Source organism: Oncorhynchus keta, chromosome 35, assembly GCF_023373465.1.
Source record: "Oncorhynchus keta strain PuntledgeMale-10-30-2019 chromosome 35, Oket_V2, whole genome shotgun sequence".
Classification (NCBI taxonomy): Eukaryota; Metazoa; Chordata; class Actinopteri; order Salmoniformes; family Salmonidae; genus Oncorhynchus; species Oncorhynchus keta.
In genome coordinates, this window is record NC_068455.1 from 34422159 (window position 1) to 34440621 (window position 18463).

At 41.6% G+C, this 18463-nt stretch overlaps 2 protein-coding genes across 2 annotated transcripts; one reads left to right on the top strand and one right to left on the bottom strand.

The window, feature by feature from the left end:
• The first annotated feature begins 116 nt into the window (after positions 1–116).
• LOC118368418 (gap junction beta-3 protein-like) lies at positions 117–3681 on the top strand. The gene is made up of 2 exons (XM_035752489.2): positions 117–256; positions 1453–3681. The coding sequence occupies exon 2, from the start codon at positions 1531–1533 to the stop codon at positions 2368–2370; it is 840 nt and encodes a 279-aa protein (XP_035608382.1). The 5' UTR covers positions 117–256; positions 1453–1530; the 3' UTR covers positions 2371–3681.
• Positions 3682–7140: 3459 nt separating this feature from the next.
• LOC118368419 (hydroxymethylglutaryl-CoA lyase, mitochondrial-like) lies at positions 7141–17405 on the bottom strand. The gene is made up of 9 exons (XM_035752491.2): positions 17239–17405; positions 16801–16890; positions 16475–16582; positions 12601–12696; positions 12261–12409; positions 12076–12139; positions 11723–11911; positions 8367–8492; positions 7141–8109 (listed from the first exon to the last, which is right to left on the bottom strand). The coding sequence occupies exons 1-9, from the start codon at positions 17335–17337 to the stop codon at positions 8008–8010; spliced, it is 1023 nt and encodes a 340-aa protein (XP_035608384.1). The 5' UTR covers positions 17338–17405; the 3' UTR covers positions 7141–8007.
• Between the last annotated feature and the right edge of the window lie 1058 nt (positions 17406–18463).

Below are 18463 nucleotides of genomic sequence, written 5' to 3' on the forward strand. Positions count from 1 at the left end.
CTGTACATTTTACAGGAAATGTTTTACAGTGTGGTGTAGGCCCATTCCAGAAAAAAACCATCTGGGCCTCAATTGGTAGGCTACAAGTTTATTTTTTAAACCCCACCCACAGACAAACGCCAAAGACACATCAATCATGACAACAGCATTCTATCTGTTGAGCGGGGCTAATCTATGCGTAAAACGAATTAACTACAGAAAACAGAAGAAAACTGATTATGAACTGAAGCACAAACAATGGATTGACATTTGTTAAGTAAGTGAAAAGTAGGCTATCTATTTTTATGAATGTATCTGTTCCTTACTTTGTGGATGAGTTTAAAGAGAGCATGGTGTAAAAAGGTATTTTGATTGTCTTACTCCGCTGATGTTGAATTGTAGCCTAAACTTTTGGCGTAACCAGATAGCCCATTTAATTTACTCTGTTACTACAAAAGTCTGAGATTTACTCTGTTCCGACATATCATAAAATGTATAGGTTACTCAGCCACCTGAATATGCGCAATGAGAAGAGCAGGTAGGCCTATGCGTAAAAAGTATTCTACTTTCAACTGTATCCATTCCTTTCTTAGGGATACTTTTTGAACAGTTCACATTGGCTTTATACCAAAATGTCAAATGTATAAGCAGACATAAACAATGAGGGAACAAAGAACAAATAAACATGATGGCATTGATTTCCTTCCCTGTACAGCCACACAGTAAAACTCTGATTTAATTGGAAAATGATTCTTATCCAATATATCACAGACAACCCAACTGTTATAGCCTAGTCAGTGTGTGGTAAAGTGAGACATATGCCTTAATGTGTATGCCCACCTGGCCCTAACCCATTGTTCCCCGGGCGCCGAAGACGTGGATCTAGATTAAGGCAGCCCCCCCCCCCTCCCCCCCACCTTTCTGATTCAGAGGGGTTGGGTTAAATGCGGAAGACACATTTAAATTGAAGGCATTCAGTTGTACAATTGACTAGGTATCCCCCTTTCCCCAATTCTCATCTACTGTCATCAGTTTTTAAAATGTATTAATTGCCACATTGACTTTATATGAAGGTTGTGTAAACCTTAGATATTAAGAGTTAAATATTACAAGGAGAAATAAACTATTCTAAAGCGATCTTTGTTGACAAAGTTGACTATATGATTATGAATATGTGGGATATGTGGAAGTAAACTGATCAAAAAATTCGATTGAAAAAGGGAAACAAAATCTCAGTCAATGTAGAACACCTAAGTTCTCAAATAAGAAATAATGTACTTCTGGTTGCTATAAAATGCTGTAGATTGAGGTCTACACATAAACATAGGCCTACACCCAAAAAGCTGAAAAGCTCCTCTTTTTTTTGTGTGGATTGTATCATACCATTTTGAAGGACATTGTGCAATTAATTCATACCAGGATCCAGATTACATTGATGCCTTCCCTCAACCATCTTCTCCTTTATCTACTCAGGTTGCTCCAGTGTTCCATAGTTATCGAACAAAAGGAGGCAAGTTCTGAAAAAGAGACTGTCAACATCCAGCCTCAACCATGGATTGGAAGACCTTCCAAGCCCTCCTGAGTGGGGTGAATAAGTACTCCACGGCATTTGGTCGTATCTGGCTCTCTGTGGTGTTTGTGTTCAGGGTGATGGTGTACGTGGTGGCGGCGGAGCGTGTGTGGAGCGATGATCAGAAGGACTTTGACTGCAACACCAAGCAACCCGGCTGTGCCAACGTCTGCTACGACCACTACTTCCCCATCTCCCACATTCGCCTGTGGGCCCTGCAGCTCATCTTTGTCACTTGCCCTTCCTTCATGGTGATGATGCATGTGGCGTATCGCGATGAACGCGAACGGAAGAATGCCATGCACGGCAATAAGGACAAGCTGTACGAGAACACAGGGAAGAGGCACGGCGGCCTCTGGTGGACCTACCTGCTTAGTCTGTTCGTCAAGACGGGCATCGAGATCTCCTTCCTCTACATCCTCCACAAAATCTACGACAGCTTCTACCTGCCCCGGCTGGTCAAGTGTGAGGTCAGCCCCTGCCCCAATCAGGTGGACTGCTACATCGGCCACCCCACAGAGAAGAAAGTTTTCACCTACTTCATGGTGGGCGCCTCTGCCCTCTGCATTGTGCTCAATGTCTGTGAGATCATATACCTTGTCTCCAAGCGGATCGCTCACATAGCACAAAATAAGAGGAGAAAACGGAACACCATGGCCCTGAATGAACGGTACAGCAAGGAGAATTCCTGCAGCAACTGCACTCTGCCCATGTCTCAGCTGGAGAAACAACCCTTAAGGTTTCAGTCCCCAGGCCACCTTCAAGCCCCTTTGCCGACTCACATGCGGGCGTCTGCCCCTAACCTGTCCTCTGCAGCATAGGATGCCTGAACTATCCCAAGATTCAACCACAACATGTATGCCTATGGAGCCAGGTCTCACCTTATTGATCAAGCCTGCTCATGCTTGTCCTCCTTTAAGACTCTGTATGAGAGACAGGTTTTTCTAAGACTCTACTGTCCTATTACTGCCCTATACTGCCATGGTGCAAGGCTTTGTACTGATGTTCCATGACCCTGGGGCTAGACAACCATGATCTTCAGCCACACCCCATTGTATACAACTCAGCTCCCACTGCCAGACTGAATACAAAAAAATACAAAAAAAATCTATAATTGTCTACTGTAACATCTTACAAAGCTTTTCCAGTTAGTCTCACTTTGTTTTCACATTACTTTGGGGTTTCTTGCCAGGGGTAAAGGTGCCCGCATACTAGATTTGGTTTGTTCATAGCAAGACTAGGCTAGGCGAAGTGAACTCCCTGTTCGCATACTCCCTAAAGACCTTCGCTTGAAAAACAAGAAAAAAGCAGCAATATTACTGTTGTTTGTCCCTCGTAAGCCACCGTAGCAACAACATAGCCAGTAACACATCCTCAAAACAGTCAGAATTAATCGAAGATAAATCAAGAAATCTGTAATACATTTTTTACCGAGGGATGTCTGTCTCACAATTGTATAAATAGCTAAGATGTTTGGTGTAAGTGAAAAAATGAAAAAAGATTGCATGAAAACTAGTAGAACATTACCCTCAAATATATTTTTTTACCCTGTTTTATGACCTCAATATGAGGACAACAGAATGATAACAAATCTCTTTACTTTGGACTTTATAGTGTTACTGCAAGATTAGTCTAAAATGGACAGTGGCTTCCCACTACTTGACACTCTAATCATTTATTTAGTTTTATTTACAGCATTTATTCTAATAGAAGCTCCTCTATAATTATTATGGATATTTTGTATTTTTTTACTTACTCTATTGCAAGACTACATTAGCATGGTTCCACTCAGATTTATTTTGCAAAGCTACAACAGATTGCCTGTGTTTTTACATGCTTGTAAACCAACCTTCCTCATTCAAATGAGGGACAAGGAACGCTGCTATTTAATTGATCAAGTCCACTTATGCAAGTAAACCCTGGCATCTTGGAAAGCTGGAGCACATGAAAGCAAATAAGAACAGGGTGGACAATAAAGTGCATAAAATCTCAGCCTTACAGTGTTCCTCGTGGAACATTGGTGTGGATACCTGATAGCCTCACATTGTCAGGAGCAGAACCTTCACAATCAGCTTCAAACTTCCATTTTGAACATTATTATTTTGATAAATAAAATGTTTACATTTAATTTACTTCAGTCTCATGTTACAGTAGTTATTTGACATTCCTGTTGACTTATCTTTTTCTGGATTCTAGACAAGTACTTGACTTTTGGCCCCATTCAGGTGACCCTGACTGACTCGATCAGAACATCTCTAGTCAGGACATGAAAACAGACCCATGTGACATACAGGACCACAAGCGCAAAGACATCCTGTTATAACCATGTAATACAGTATGTCGTATTGATGTAGGTCCACACACGTACAGTCAGTGAAAGGATGTTTCTAACACTAAATATGGCTTTAGTGTTCATTTTCAATTAGATGTTGGAATTTCTCTGATGTGTATGTTCAAGTCATCAACTCATTGGCCCATATCTGCCAGCTAAGGACAACATCTACTTTACCATTTCCTGTTCTGCATTCTCCCAATCAATGATGACAATGACAAAAATGGACCATCAAACATTCAAATGACTGAGTCCGATCTAGACGATTAATTGTTTTACCATCTGCCTATTTCCTCATTGTGGCGCAGAAACATTTGTTGAGATTCTCTGGGAGTCTGTGTTAGCAAGCTAAAGGAATCTGCATAGCAGGTCCAGCTTGTCATTCAGGTTTCTCTTTGCATTAGGACAAGGAGTGGAAGACAAACACTCCTTGTCCTAATGCAAAGAGAAACCTGAATGACAAGCTGGGCCTGCTATGCAGATTCTTTTAGCTTGCTAACACAAATTCTCAGAGAATCTCAACAAATGTTTCTGTGCCACAATGAGGAAATAGGCAAATGGTAAAACAATAATCGTCTAGATCGGACTCAGTCATTTAACTGGAACATGTTCCGAGATTCTTCCGATGGCATTGAGGAATACACCACATCAGTCACTGGCTTTATAAATAAGTGCATCGAGGACGTTGTCCCCACAGTGACTGTACGTACATACCCCAACCAGAAGCCATGGATTACAGGCAATATTCGCACTGAGCTAAAGGGTGGAGCTGCCGCATTCAAGGTGCGGGACTCGGAACCCGGAAGCTCACAAGAAATCCTGCTATGCCCTCCGACGAACCATCAAACAGGAAAAGCGTCAATACAGGCTAAGATTGAATCATACTACACCGGCTCCAACGCTTGTCTTATGTGGCAGGGCTTGCAAACTATTACAGACTACAAAGGGAAGCACAGCTTCGAGCTGCCCAGTGACACGAGCCTACCAGACGAGCTAAATCACATCTATGCTCGCTTCGAGGCAGGCAACATTGAGGCATGCATGAGAGCATCAGCTGTTCCAGACAATTGTGTGATCACACTTTCCGTAGCCGACGTGAGTAAGACCTTTAAACAGGTCAACATACACAAGGCTGCGGGGCCAGATGGATTAACAGGATGTGTGCTCCGGGCATGTGCTGACCAACTGTCAGGTGTCTTCACTGACATTTCCAACATGTCCCTGATTGAGTCTGTAATACCAACATGTTTCAAGCAGACCACCATAGTCCCTGTGCCCAAGAACACAATGGCAACCTGCCTAAATGACTACAGACCCATAGCACTCACGTCCGTAGCCATGAAGTGCTTTGAAAGGTTGTTAATGGCTCACACCATTATCCCAGAAACCCTAGACCCACTCCAATTTGCATACTGCCCAAACAGATCCACAGATTATGCAATCTCTATTGCACTCCACACTGCCCTTTCCCACCTGGACAAAAGGAACACTTATGTGAGAATGCTATTCATTGACTACAGCTCAGCGTTCAACACCATAGTACCCTCAAAGCTCAGCTAAGCTAAGGATCCTGGGACTAAACACTTCCCTCTGCAACTGGATCCTGGACTTCCTGACGGGCCGCCCCCAGGTGGTGAGGGTAGGTAGCAACACATCTGCCATGCTGATCCTCAACACTGGAGTTCCACAGGGGTGCATGCTCAGTCCCCTCCTGTACTCTCTGTTCACCCACGACTGCATGGCCAGGCTCCCACAACTCCAACACCATCATTAAGTTTGCAGACGACACAACAGTGGTAGGCCTGATCACAGACAATGACGAGATAGCCTATAGGGAGGAGGTCAGAGACCTGGCTGTGTGGTGCCAGAATAACAACCTATCCCTCAACGTAGCCAAGACTAAGGAGATGATTGTGGACTACAGGAAAAGGAGGACTGAGCACGCTCCCATTCTCATCGACGGGTCTGTAGTGGAGCAGGTTGAGAGCTTCAAGTTCCTCGGTGTCCACATCAACAACAAACTAGAATGGTCCAAACACACCAAGACAGTCATGAAGAGGGCACGACAAAGCCTATTCCCCCTCAGGAAACTAAAAAGATTTGGCATGGGTCCTGAGATCCTCAAAAGGTTCTACAGCTGCAACATCGAGAGCATCCTGGTTGCATCACTGCCTGGTATGGCAATTGCTCGGCCTCTGACCGCAAGGCACTACAGAGGGTGGTGCGTACGGCCCAGTACATCACTGGGGCTAACCTGCATGCCATCCAGGACCTTTACACCAACCACCCCAGTCATAGACTGTTCTCTCTACTACCGCATGGCAAGCGGTACCGGAGTGCCAAGTCTAGGACAAAAAGGTTTTTACCCCCAAGCCATAAGACTCCTGAGCAAGTAATCAAATGGCTACCCGGACTATTTGCATTGTGTGCCCCCCCCCAAACCCTCTTTTTACACTGTTGCTACTCTCTGTTTATCATATATGCATAGTCACTTTAACTATACATTCATGTACATACTACCTGAATTGGGCCGACCAACCAGTGCTCCCGCACATTGGCTAACCGGGCTATCTGTATTGTGTCCTGCCACCCACCAACCCCTCTTTTACGCTACTGCTACTCTCTGTTCATCACACATGCATAGTCACGTTAACCATATCTACATGTACATGCTACCTCAATCAGCCTGACTAACTGGTGTCTGTATGTAGCCTCGCTACTTTTATAGCCTCACTACTATTGTTCACATAACACCTTTTTTGCACTATTGGTTAGAGCTTGTAAGTAAGCATTTCACTGTAAGGTCTTCCTGTTGTATTCGGCGCACGTGACAAATAAACTTTGATTTGATTTGTATCACTTGCTTTCCAGTAAAATTGCAAAATCACAACCTCTCAGACTCTATCCCTCAACCATTAGGGACATACACGAATCCAATGGTTTACAAATATCTCAATGGATCCACCTTTGATTGGTTTTGTAGTGCCTACGAATGAATGTCAAATCCTCAACTAGTCTACTGTTATATAATCACCAGATTCCTATGCGAGTCATTTCTTCACCCTGGGATGAGTGGGATGAGGAGTGTTGTGCTGGTAGACATTTTGGCTACACTGTAGACGTGTCACAGACACTGGCTGTGTAAATGCACTAGATTATATAACCTGTTCTGTTAAATATGCATAACACATTCATAAAAAATGTTAGTATTTATTTTTTGAAAATACAAAAAAAAATGTGCTTCCTTAGATTTGAGACAAACTTTTCAAATGGCTTTAATTCAGAAGTGTAACCTTTTACAATAAATATTTACATTCAACGAGACACACCAAAACCAAGAATTAAACAAAAAAAGAAAAACAGACAAATTCCACTCAAACTGCAGGAATGGACTTTAATAGTCCTAATATGGTAGGCTTGTAACTCCTAAGTGGTTTTCAAGTAAGGATAGTTGGAAGTTTGGTTCAATGGAAATAAACATGACATCAGAATGACTAAATCCTGTGACTTCCTGTCCCATAATAGAAAACAATTGGTTGATTCTTATCAATACATGTATTTTCTATTCCACTCTGCAAACATCAAGATCTGTTTAGGATACCTACTGCAATACACTGGCAGGACCCATCCCTTTGCCACTGTTACGACAACTGGCTAAACATAAGGATTGACAAATAAGGACAAGGCTGTTTGTACACCAAGCAACTGAAGTACAAGTCAGGCAATCCCTTCTTTTAACTTTGTTGTTCATTTAACGTTAAATTATATTAAAACAGCATACTTTATTCAGAATAACATTTCCATCCATGATTAGTGTATTTTCAATAATCATGTAACACACAAAGGTAGCGGGCAAGGCACCAGGTTTATGTAGGACATGATGTGAATGATAAGGCACCACTTGAGCAAGGCTTTCCAACTATTTAGATTTCTTCATTTATAAGCGAGGTACTTGACTTATATCAAATAATGGAACACACACAGTTCTTACAACCATCTTTATCTGCAGCTAATCAAAATATATTACACCTCTGTGGCACAGGTGTGTTGCCTTAGTAATGCCTTTTAGCCTTGTCCGTAGGAATCACTCGTGACATCCCTCTTCTAGGCCTTTGTGGAGCCAGGTTCAGAGTTTGCAGGTGGCCTGGGCCACTTTCGAGCTTGTCTTTTTGTTCAGGGAACGACAGATAAAAGCTCCAGCATCCATCAGCTTTGGCAGGTCCACTCCCTGAGATAGAGGGAGAGGAAGGACAGAGTCACACACAAACAGGGAACTCATTGTGTGCAATGACTAGTTTAAAAAAGATCAACTGGTTCTCCTACAGATCAAAACGCTTTGTGTCGAAGTAAACACTGATGACAATGATTCTGTCAATACAGAGGAAGTAGAACACTATCTCGTAACAGTTTTGCCAGATTCCATTGAACTGAGGGAGGAAGTGAAAGTGGGAGACCGGTAAAAAGAGAGGGAAGAGGAAAATTCACCGTCTGAATGCCAAGTCCGTGCAACATGTACACCACATCTTCTGTGGCCACATTGCCAGAAGCCCCTTGTGCATATGGACACCCGCCAAGGCCAGCCACTGACGAGTCCACAACACTGATACCCATCTGCAAAAAGAAAACCGCATCTTCATCAAATGCATGCCAGTAGAATTCCAGTAGTATTCATACAGCAATCAGAGTCCTCTATATTGCACTCAGCTTCAGAGTTAATATTCAAGTCACAACAAGGAATTCCCCTCGACCACGCCCAAAAATTGGGGTAAACCCCCATTGTAAAAGAACCAACTTCGTCATAGATTTTTTTGTTATATAGTGGGGCAAAAAAGTATTTACTCAGCCACCAATTGTACAAGTTCTTTCACTTAAAAAGATGAGAGAGGTCTGTAATTGTCATCATAGGTACACTTCAACCAAGAAAGACAAAATGAGGGAAAAAAATCCAGAAAATCACATTGTAGGATTTTTTATGAATCTATTTGCAAATGGTGGAAAATGAGTATTTGGTCACCTACAAACAAGCAAGATTTCTGTCTCTCACAGACTTGTAACTTCTTCTTTATGAGGCTCCTCTGTCCTCCACTCGTTACCTGTATTAATGGAACCTGTTTGAACTTGTTATCAGTATAAAAGACACCTGTCCACAACCTCAAATAGTCACACTCCAGGACACCAGAAACAAAATTGTAGACCTGCACCAGGCTGGGAAGACTGAATCTGCAATAGGTAAGCAGCTTGGTTTGAAGAAATCAACTGTGGGAGCAATCATTAGGAAATGGAAGACATACAAGACCACTGATAATCTCCCTCGATCTGGGGCTCCACGCAAGATCTCACCCCGTGGGGTCAAAAAGATCACAAGAACGGTGAGCAAAAATCACAGAACCACACGGGGGGATCTAGTGAATGACCTGCAGAGAGCTGGGACCAAAGTAACAAAGCCTACCATCAGCAAGGGCATTGAAGATGAAACGTGGCTGGGTCTTTCAGCATGACAATGATCCCAAACACACCGCCCAGGCAACAAAGGAGTGGCTTCGTAAGAAGCATTTCAAGGTTCTGGAGTGGCCTAGCCAGTCTCCAGATCTCAACCCCATAGGAAATCTTTGGAGGGAGTTGAAAGTCCATGTTGCCCAGCAACAGCCCCAAAAGTCACTGCTCTCGAGGAGATCTGCATGGAGGAATGGGCCAAAATACCAGCAACAGCGTGTGAAAACCTTGTGAAGACTTACAGAAAGCGGTTGACATTGCCAGCAAAGGGTATATAACAAAGTATTGAGATAAACGTTTGTTATTGACCAAATACTTATTTTCCACCATAATCTGCAAATAAATTCATTAAAAAAAGTGATTTTCTGGATTTTTTTCTCTCATTTTGTCTTTCATAGTTGAAGTATACCTATGAAAATTACAGGCACCTCATATTTTTAAGTGGGAGAACTTGCACAATTGGTGGCTAACTAAATACTTTTTTTGTCCCACTGTAAGTTGTTCAATGTACAGTACCTGTAACTAGGTTTAAAAAAAATTCTGAACTACAGTTTGCAATGCTCCCACGTAGGGAAATAGAGCCTGCGAGAAGAGCCCTGTGGCTTCAGGCTATTTGGGTTGGGAGAGTAGGAAATGTGGGGACCCGGTGTCCAAGTAGGCTACACGTTACTACTGGTTAAAAGTTTTAAAACACCTACTCATTCAAGGGTTTTTATTTATTTTTACTATTTTCTACTTTGTAGAATAATAGTGAAGACATCAAAACTATGAAATAACACATGGAATAAGGAAGTAACCAAAAAAATTGTTAAATCAAAATATATTTTTTATTTGAAATTCTTCAAAGTAGCCACCTTTTGCCTTGATGACAGCTTTGCACATTCTTGGGTTTCTCTCAACCAGCTTCATGAGGTAGTCACCTGGAATGCATTTCAATTAACAGGTGTCCCTTCTTAATTTATGGAATTTCTGTCCTTCTAAATGCGTTTGAGACAATCAGTTGTGTTGTGACAAGGCAGGGCTTGTATACAGAAGGTAGCCCTAAGTAGTAAAAGACCCAAGTCCATATTATGGCAAGGACAGATAAGCAAAGAGAAACGACAGTACAACATTTCATTAAGACATGAAGGTCAATCTATACGGAACACTTCAAGAATTTTGAACGTTTCTTCAAGTGCTGTCGTAAAAACCATCAAGCGCTCTGATGAAACTGGCTCTCATGAGGACCGCCACAGGAATGGCAGACCCAGAGTTACCTCTGCTGCAGAGGATAAGTTCATTAGAGTTACCAGTCTCAGAAATTGCAGCCCAAATAAATGCTTCAGAGTTAAAGTAACAGACACATCAACATAAACTGTTCAGAGGAGAATCAGGCCTTCATGGTCAAATTGCTGCAAAGAAACCACTACAAAAGGACACCAATAAGAAGAGACTTGTCTGGGCCAAGAAATACGAGCAATGGACATTAGACTGGTGGAAATCTGTCGTTTGGCCTAGAGTCCAAATTGGAGATTTTTGATCCAACTGCTGTGTCTTTGTGAGACGTGATGTGTGTGAATGGATAATCTCCGCATGTGTATTATGCTGTGAGGGTGCTTTACTGGTGACACTGTCTGTGATTTATTTAGTATGTTTAGACTGTTGGAAAAGCATTCCAGGTGAAGCTGGTTGAGAGAATGCCAAGAGTGTGCAAAGCTGTCATGATGGCAAATGGTGGCTATTTGAAGAATCTCAAATATAAAATATATTTTGATTTGTTTAACACGTTTTTGGTTACTACATTATTCCATGCGTTATTTCATAGTTGTGATGTCCTCACTATTATTCTACATTGTAGAAATGAGCAAAAATAAAGAAAAACCCTTGAATGAGTAGGTGTTCTAAAACTTTTGACCGGTAGTGTAGCTATGTGTATGGAAAACATTTCATCACAGGTAAGACATTTAACTTGTATAGTCTAACTCTACTCACTCTTGTAGCTGTATCGTCTATTTGTTTGTGTTGTTGGTCTTGGCAAGCTTAATATTCTTGTTGGTAGCAAGCTAGCACCTGCGTAGCTGCTAGCGCCATCATTAAAAGGGGCATAAGAGAAGCCCTACAACATTACATTTTTGTAAGATGTGAGAACGCTCTAGAGCAGGCAATGTTTAAAAGTCATCTTTAGAAATGTTGTACCTTTCTTAAATGTAGTTTTGCAATTGACTAAAACAAGCAGAAAACAAGAAAATTACATTTGAAAAAAGTCACGTTTTCTTGCTGTGAGCCAATGGGGTAAACACGGGTTGGTATCCCCATAGGCGAGTGGGGCCGCAATGTTCTATCTAATGCCAACTGGGACTATACAGTACCTGCAGAGCAATGAGAATGTTGGCCAGGGCCTGACCGTAGGTGTCATGGCAGTGGACTGCCAGAGCGTTGACGGGCACCTCCCTGCTCACCGCCTGCAGCATCTCAGTCATGCCACCTGGGGTACCCACACCTATGGTGTCACCCAGAGATATCTCATAGCAACCCATGGAGTACAGACGCTTAGCTACCTGCATTAAAGAGTTACAAGTGAAATCCTCAAGCAGTTTTAAAGCTCTATAACAATGTTAAATTAAATCTATTTGGAGGATAATGACATTTATAAGGGAAGATGAGATATTTCTCAGTGAAAAGGGAAAGAATGCTAGGCTTGGTCTGAGTCAGAGGAACTCACCTGAGCCACTTTGTCTGGTGACACCTTGCCCTCATATGGGCATCCCAGCACACATGACACATACCTGAGGAAACAGAGCATGGACATAAGAGGAATGTGACCAACCCTACAGATGTTCTCCATTGACAATCACTGCTCCTCATTTTCTACCTCAGCTTCTTTGTCCGTCTGTCAGTCCGTCTTACCCTCTGACTGGCACGCCGGCCTCTTTGGCTGCTTTGGTGACGACCTCAAAGCGCTGCAGGCTCTCATCCACAGAGCAGTTTATGTTCTTCTTACTGAACAGCTCCGAGGCTGCACCAAATATGGCCACCTCTGCAGCTCCTGCATTCACCTGGGAAAACAAACAGCCACATACTTGCTCGATACCAACAATATAAAATAGGACACTGATTTTACAACAGTGTATGATGACGCTTGATGGAATTCATTCGTTATTCTAACTTCTCGCTTTTAAGTAATTTGTGTATAGATATGATAGAGGTGACATAAGCAGAGTGCCATGGAGCCCAGGTAGGAACTTACAGCTGCCAGGAATCCCTTGAGGTTGGGGGTCAGAACGGGGTAGGACACACCTGGCCTTCTGTGGATCCCCATCATCACCTCCACCTGGTCTGCCATCTGCCAATCAGGGGGGAAAAGACACCAAAGATGATGGATAAATGAAGATGTCCCACTCAGGCCATTTACCATTTAAAATAAATTGTAAGTTCTGTCTGCTTAACGGGGTAGCTCTCCCATAGACACCAATGCATTAGCAGCTGGGTCTGATCTGCTTAATTCATTGACTGTATATGAACTCGAAGAAATGAAGGAGTGTGATGTCTCACTTCCTCTTCCGTCTCTGAGGACACATCAAACTATGCAATGGAGTCTTCGCTAAGTCCCGGTACCCTTGGTTATTGTTACAACCTTGGACAACATTTTTCAGGGAAGTCAAATACATCCACTGGCAAAATCCCCTCAATGATCTCAAACTGTGTTTCTAATAGACAATTAAACACACTATTTTGTATTTATGAAGGATCCCCACTCTTCCTAGGGTCCAGCAACATTAAGGTGGTTATTTACAATTTGAAATATTACACGACATTACATTTCATAACACTTTACCCAATGTGTTCCCTCAGGGCCACTTGCAAATCAGGAAACTCTTAGGGTGTTGTGGAGAACGGTCATTACAATTGCTTCATGGGAACCTGGTAAAATGTTTGTAGTATAGCAAACCACTGAATGGCTCTGAATTCACTGTAAGCATGCAATCAAAGCTATAAACACATTTGGAACTAACAGCAGATGGGAGTTGTATTCATAACAACTTGGCTAAACATACGTTGAGAAAACAAGTTATATTAAGTGGCTAGCTAGCGTTAGCAACATTTGGTGGTCAATGAGACAGAGCTAGCTAACCAGCTGAGCTAGAAAACGATGTAACAGAAGTATAATTTAGGAGTCGAAAAACACTCCAACAGGCTCTGCATTTCAGGAATCACAGTGGCAAAGTACACTGCTCAATTACTTAACCATTTACACATTCATTTAAAATTTAAATCTCAGTTTTCATGCAATTTAAACGTGATCTTGGCTCAGGTTAGCTAGCTAAGTTATATTAATAATATAGCTAACTCATCTGCTGTCGATATCAGGATATGATCTGAGTGCACTAGTTACAGTGCCTCCAGAATGTATTCATACCCCTTGACCTATTCCACAATGTTGTGTTGTAGCCTGAATTCAAAATTGATAAAATAGTTTACACACAATACCCCATAATGACAAAGTAAAAACATGTTTTTCAAAATGTTTGCTAAATGTACTGAAAATAAAATACAGAAATATATAAATTTACATAAGTATTCACACCTGAGTCAATACATCGTAGAAGCAACTTTAGCAGCGATTAGCTTTGAGTTGTTTTGGCTATGTCTGTATCACATTTGCACATCTGGATTTAGGTATTTTCTCCCATTTTTCCTTGCAGATTTCTTCAAGCTCTGTTAAGTTAGATGGGAAGCAGCAGTGAACAACATTCAAGTCTTTCCATAGGATTAGCACCATAGCATGCTGCCACCACCATGCTTCACGGCAGGGATGGTGTTAGACAGGTGATGAGCTGTGACTGGTTCTCCAGATATAGTGCTTTGCATTCAGGCCAAAAGTGTAAGACTTTTGTCTCATCAGACCAGAATATTTCATCTTATTCTCACAGTCTTTCACATTCCATTTAGCAAATTTCAGGCATGCTGTCATGTACCTTTTTCTCAGGAGTGGCTTCCATCTGGCCACTTTCCCATAAAGCCCAGATTGGTGAAGTGAGGTAGAGACTGTTGTCCTTCTGGCAGTAGTTGCATATTCAGAGTAGTTGCATATTTCTTCAATTTCCTAATGATGGAGACCACTGTGCTCTTTGACATCTTCAACACTATAAACTTCCCCAGATATGTGCCTCAACACAATTCTATCGCAGAGATCTACAGACAGTTCCTTGGACTTCATGGTGTAGCTTCTGCTCTGACATGCACTGTCATCAGTTTCTTTCTAAATCATGTCCAAACAATTGAAATGGCCACAGGTGGACTCCAAGTTGTAGGGACCTCTCAAGGATGATCAAAAGAAATTGGATGCACCTGAACTCAATTTGGAGTGTCATAGTAAAAGGGGTTTGAATATGTTGTTGTGGAGCTCTGTCAGGAGCTCCCTCGGGGCAGTCCCGTTAGTTCTCTTACATATTGCTTACACAGACAAGTTATATATGTATGATTTACATGATTCATTATTTACTTTTGGTTCATGCATGTGACCAACCAATACCACATGAGGCTTCTTTTCCAAGTGGAGACCTTGGAACTGATAGACCCATTTATGTTCTCAAAACAATGTTCTGGGTGTACTGTCAAATTGCTTATACTAATAGTGAGGATTCCTCCGGAGCCGGATCAATCAGTCACTTGCATGAACCCAGTCAAAATGGTTATTAGAAAAGCAAACATTATATATTTCTGTATTTCATTCAATAAATTTGAAAATATGTTTTTCATTGTCAATATGGGGTATTGTGAGTAGATAGGTGAGAGAAAAAAAAATATATATATTTTTTAATTCAGGTTATAACATGTGGAATAAGTCAAGGGGTATGAATACTTTCTTAAGGCATTGAAGCTCGTTCGAAAAGTGGTTAGTAGCTTTGACTGCGTGCTGGCAGTGCATTTAGACCCATCCAGTGGTTAGGCACACTTCAAACTTAATTTTACCAGGTTCCTCTGAAGCAATTGTAACGACAATCTACCACAACAAACGTAAGAGTCTCCTGAACAGAAAGAGTTTAATAATGTTTCATCTGTATATTCTATAAAGGAAAAATGGGTGTCAAATGAAGCTTTACAGTTCTCTGTAATATAAGCAGTATTTTGATTTCAATAATTTTCTTACAAATAATCAATATTGAAAAATAAACAGGAATATTAAAAATATAAAACATTTGATTTGTCTAAATTCTCAATATATTGAACATAATCGACTGTACAGGCATATCAAAGTTCTAGAGTGGGATCTCTGCTAGTTTGAGTTATGTTCCAATTTGTAAACATTTCCAACAGAGTGAATGTGAAAATGGATCAAAATTGGTCACCCAAAATTGGTTATTTGCAGGATGTGCAATGATACAATCCAACAGCATACCACCCTGCATCCCACTGCTGGCTTGTCTCTGAAGCTAAGTAGGGCTTGTCCTGCTTAGACCAGATGCTCCTGGATGTAGTGTTGGAGGGCCAGTAGGAGGCACTCTTTCCTCTGGTCAAAAAAGAAATATCCCAATGCCCCATGGCAGTGATTGGGGACATTGCCTTGTGTAGGGTGCCGTCTTTCAGATGGGACATTAACTGGTGTCCTGACTCTCTGTGTTCACAAAAGATCCCATGGCACGTAAGAGCAGGGGTGTTAACCCTGGTGTCCTGGCTAAATTCCTAATCCTGCCCTCATACCGTCATGGTCACCTTATCATCCCCAGCTTACAATTGGCTCATACATCACCCTCCTCTCCCCTGTACCTATTCCCTGTTTTATATTTTCTATAATTATGTTTATATTTTTCAATATTCATATATGAATGTAATAAAATTGTTATTGAAATCAAAATACTACCCATTCTACAGAGGAAGTAGTAAAGCTTCATATGAAACACATTTTTCCTCTGTAGCACATACAGATGAAACATTATGGAGTCTTAAAGGAGGCCCGGGTAAGGCCAAAATGTAAAATGTTCTAACTTCAATGAATTATTTCTCTATTAAGATACAAATGTCAAATATATGTCAACAATCCTTCCAAAGGACCCTTCTATGGCATTCAATTTAGTTAAAATCCCCCAAATCATGGTCCCAAATCACTCTAGTAAGCTCACCTGTGGAACCCATTTCGGGGAGACAAAGCTCGTGGCTTCGATGACAGAAAGACCCGCCTCTGAGAGCATGTCAATCAGGTGAATCTTAACTTCAGAAGGAACGACAGTCTGACAGGGCCAACAGGAGAGAGACAGGAGTTATGACAATAAAATCTGCAACCGGTGGCTTTTGACCCAGTTCCCCATAACTAGAAGGACTAACTTTTTCCTCATGAGTTTAAGTGACACGCCCACCCACTCAATCCAATGCAATGGACCGCCAAAAATATGTAATTCACTGGTGGACTGATTTAAAAGTATCAAATCTTAATAAAGTGAAATATTACCTTCTCATTTTGCAGGCCATCCCTGGGTCCCACCTCCACTATCTTTACCCTCTCTGGGAGAGTTTTCCCTGCAGACGCGCCATCCTGAACCTGTCAACAGAGCGTTGTGAGACAGTGCACGTAACGTTAGTTAAAAGCAACACACACGCTCAGATGAAGGCAAACCATATCGCATTATGGCTATGACATTGACGGTTATACCAAAATATAGTATCACACACACATTTTAAAAGCGGCATTTATCATCAATTCTAACAAAAACAGCTAGCCAACCTAGTATCTATGATACTGGTACTGTAGTCGCTAGCTAGCAAACGTAGGCTAACAACAGGCGCTTGTGTTTATTTAAGGGCACTCATTTGCAATCAAATGTAGCTAGTCAAAAAAGCAAGCCACTGCATTGAGGAGACATTGAAAAAGAAAAACATATAGACTTACTAATTGTGCCACTGCTGCTGAACGACTCAAGGATAAACATTGAAGACCCATTTTAGAACCAAAACAGCTTCTTTTGACAAATCTCATGACAGCCGCCATTTTAGTCCAACATAAGCGTTAACGTCAATTTCTTCTTCTTCTTCTTCTTTGGTATCATGGCGTTGGCACATTTTGTTTGTGCATGCTGCCACCTACTGTGCGGTAGCGTGTGTTCAATCACGTTACATTTGTGATACAAAAATAAAAAGGAAGCGAGAGAAAATACAAAATTGCACCACCAACCAACCCTACACCTATATACCACAATATAATAAAAATCCGTCTCGAAATATCTTATAACTCTTCTGCAGTCAAATCTTGTACACCCAGGTACTTCTCTGCAGCTGCCACCTACACTCATTAAAAACCAAACCCACTACCCCATTCCATTACGTTGACCCTAACTTCTCCTGAACCATGCCAACGGCCTGGGAGGACGGGACACCACCACTCAACACACCCTGTAACTCTTCTGAAGTCAAATCTCAGTAAACTCAAATACTTCTCTGCAACTGCCACCACATCTATTTTCTGTGATTTACAGTGCGTTCCATTTCTGCAGCATAGAAGATAATCATTGCTATGAACGATAAGAACCCAACCTTACTGAAACATATATCAGTCGTTGGCTTATCCCTCTATGCTGGCACCAATCTACTGACTCTGGGCATTTCAATCTGCCTCTCTCGCACCGGACACTTCCAATCCCCAACAACATGGGCACCCCTACAGTTGACGCACACAACTTCATCCACTGAAACTACACAATCATTTGTCCCATGCCTATGGGGAGTGATTCAGGACAGAATTCAGCCTAGTGAAGCTACTGATACTTCTCACCAAGTCCCCTAACATCTTCCTAGCGCAATAAGATACTGCCATCAATTAACATGGATTGTCAATGGAGTTTTTTTCTATGGCGTCAAACCGCAGACACGTTCATGTCATGTTCATCTCATGTCACGTGACACATCATATAGACGTTTCTTATGAAAGATCTCACCTTGAAAGCCTTAAAAACATCTACGTGTACATCATGCTTTCACGTTGTGTACACGCGATACTTATGTGTCACATATTATTTTACGCGAAAGTTTTGTTTTCATGAAAGATCTCACCAAATATGCATTTCACCTCTATATAAAAAATATGTATATGGCTAGTTGATTTGCAGCCAGCTCTCCTT

Bases quoted from the DNA above. Each gene is read 5' to 3' on its own strand.
- LOC118368418 (XM_035752489.2), top strand. From the start codon at position 1,531: ATGGATTGGAAGACCTTCCAAGCCCTCCTGAGTGGGGTGAATAAGTAC.
- LOC118368419 (XM_035752491.2), bottom strand. From the start codon at position 17,337: ATGGCGGCTGTCATGAGATTTGTCAAAAGAAGCTGTTTTGGTTCTAAA. The intron at 12,140-12,260 runs GTAAGACGGACT...CTGTTTCCTCAG, and splicing joins GCCGGCGTGCCAGTCAGAGG to GTATGTGTCATGTGTGCTGG. The intron at 11,912-12,075 runs GTGAGTTCCTCT...TCTTTAATGCAG, and splicing joins CACCAGACAAAGTGGCTCAG to GTAGCTAAGCGTCTGTACTC.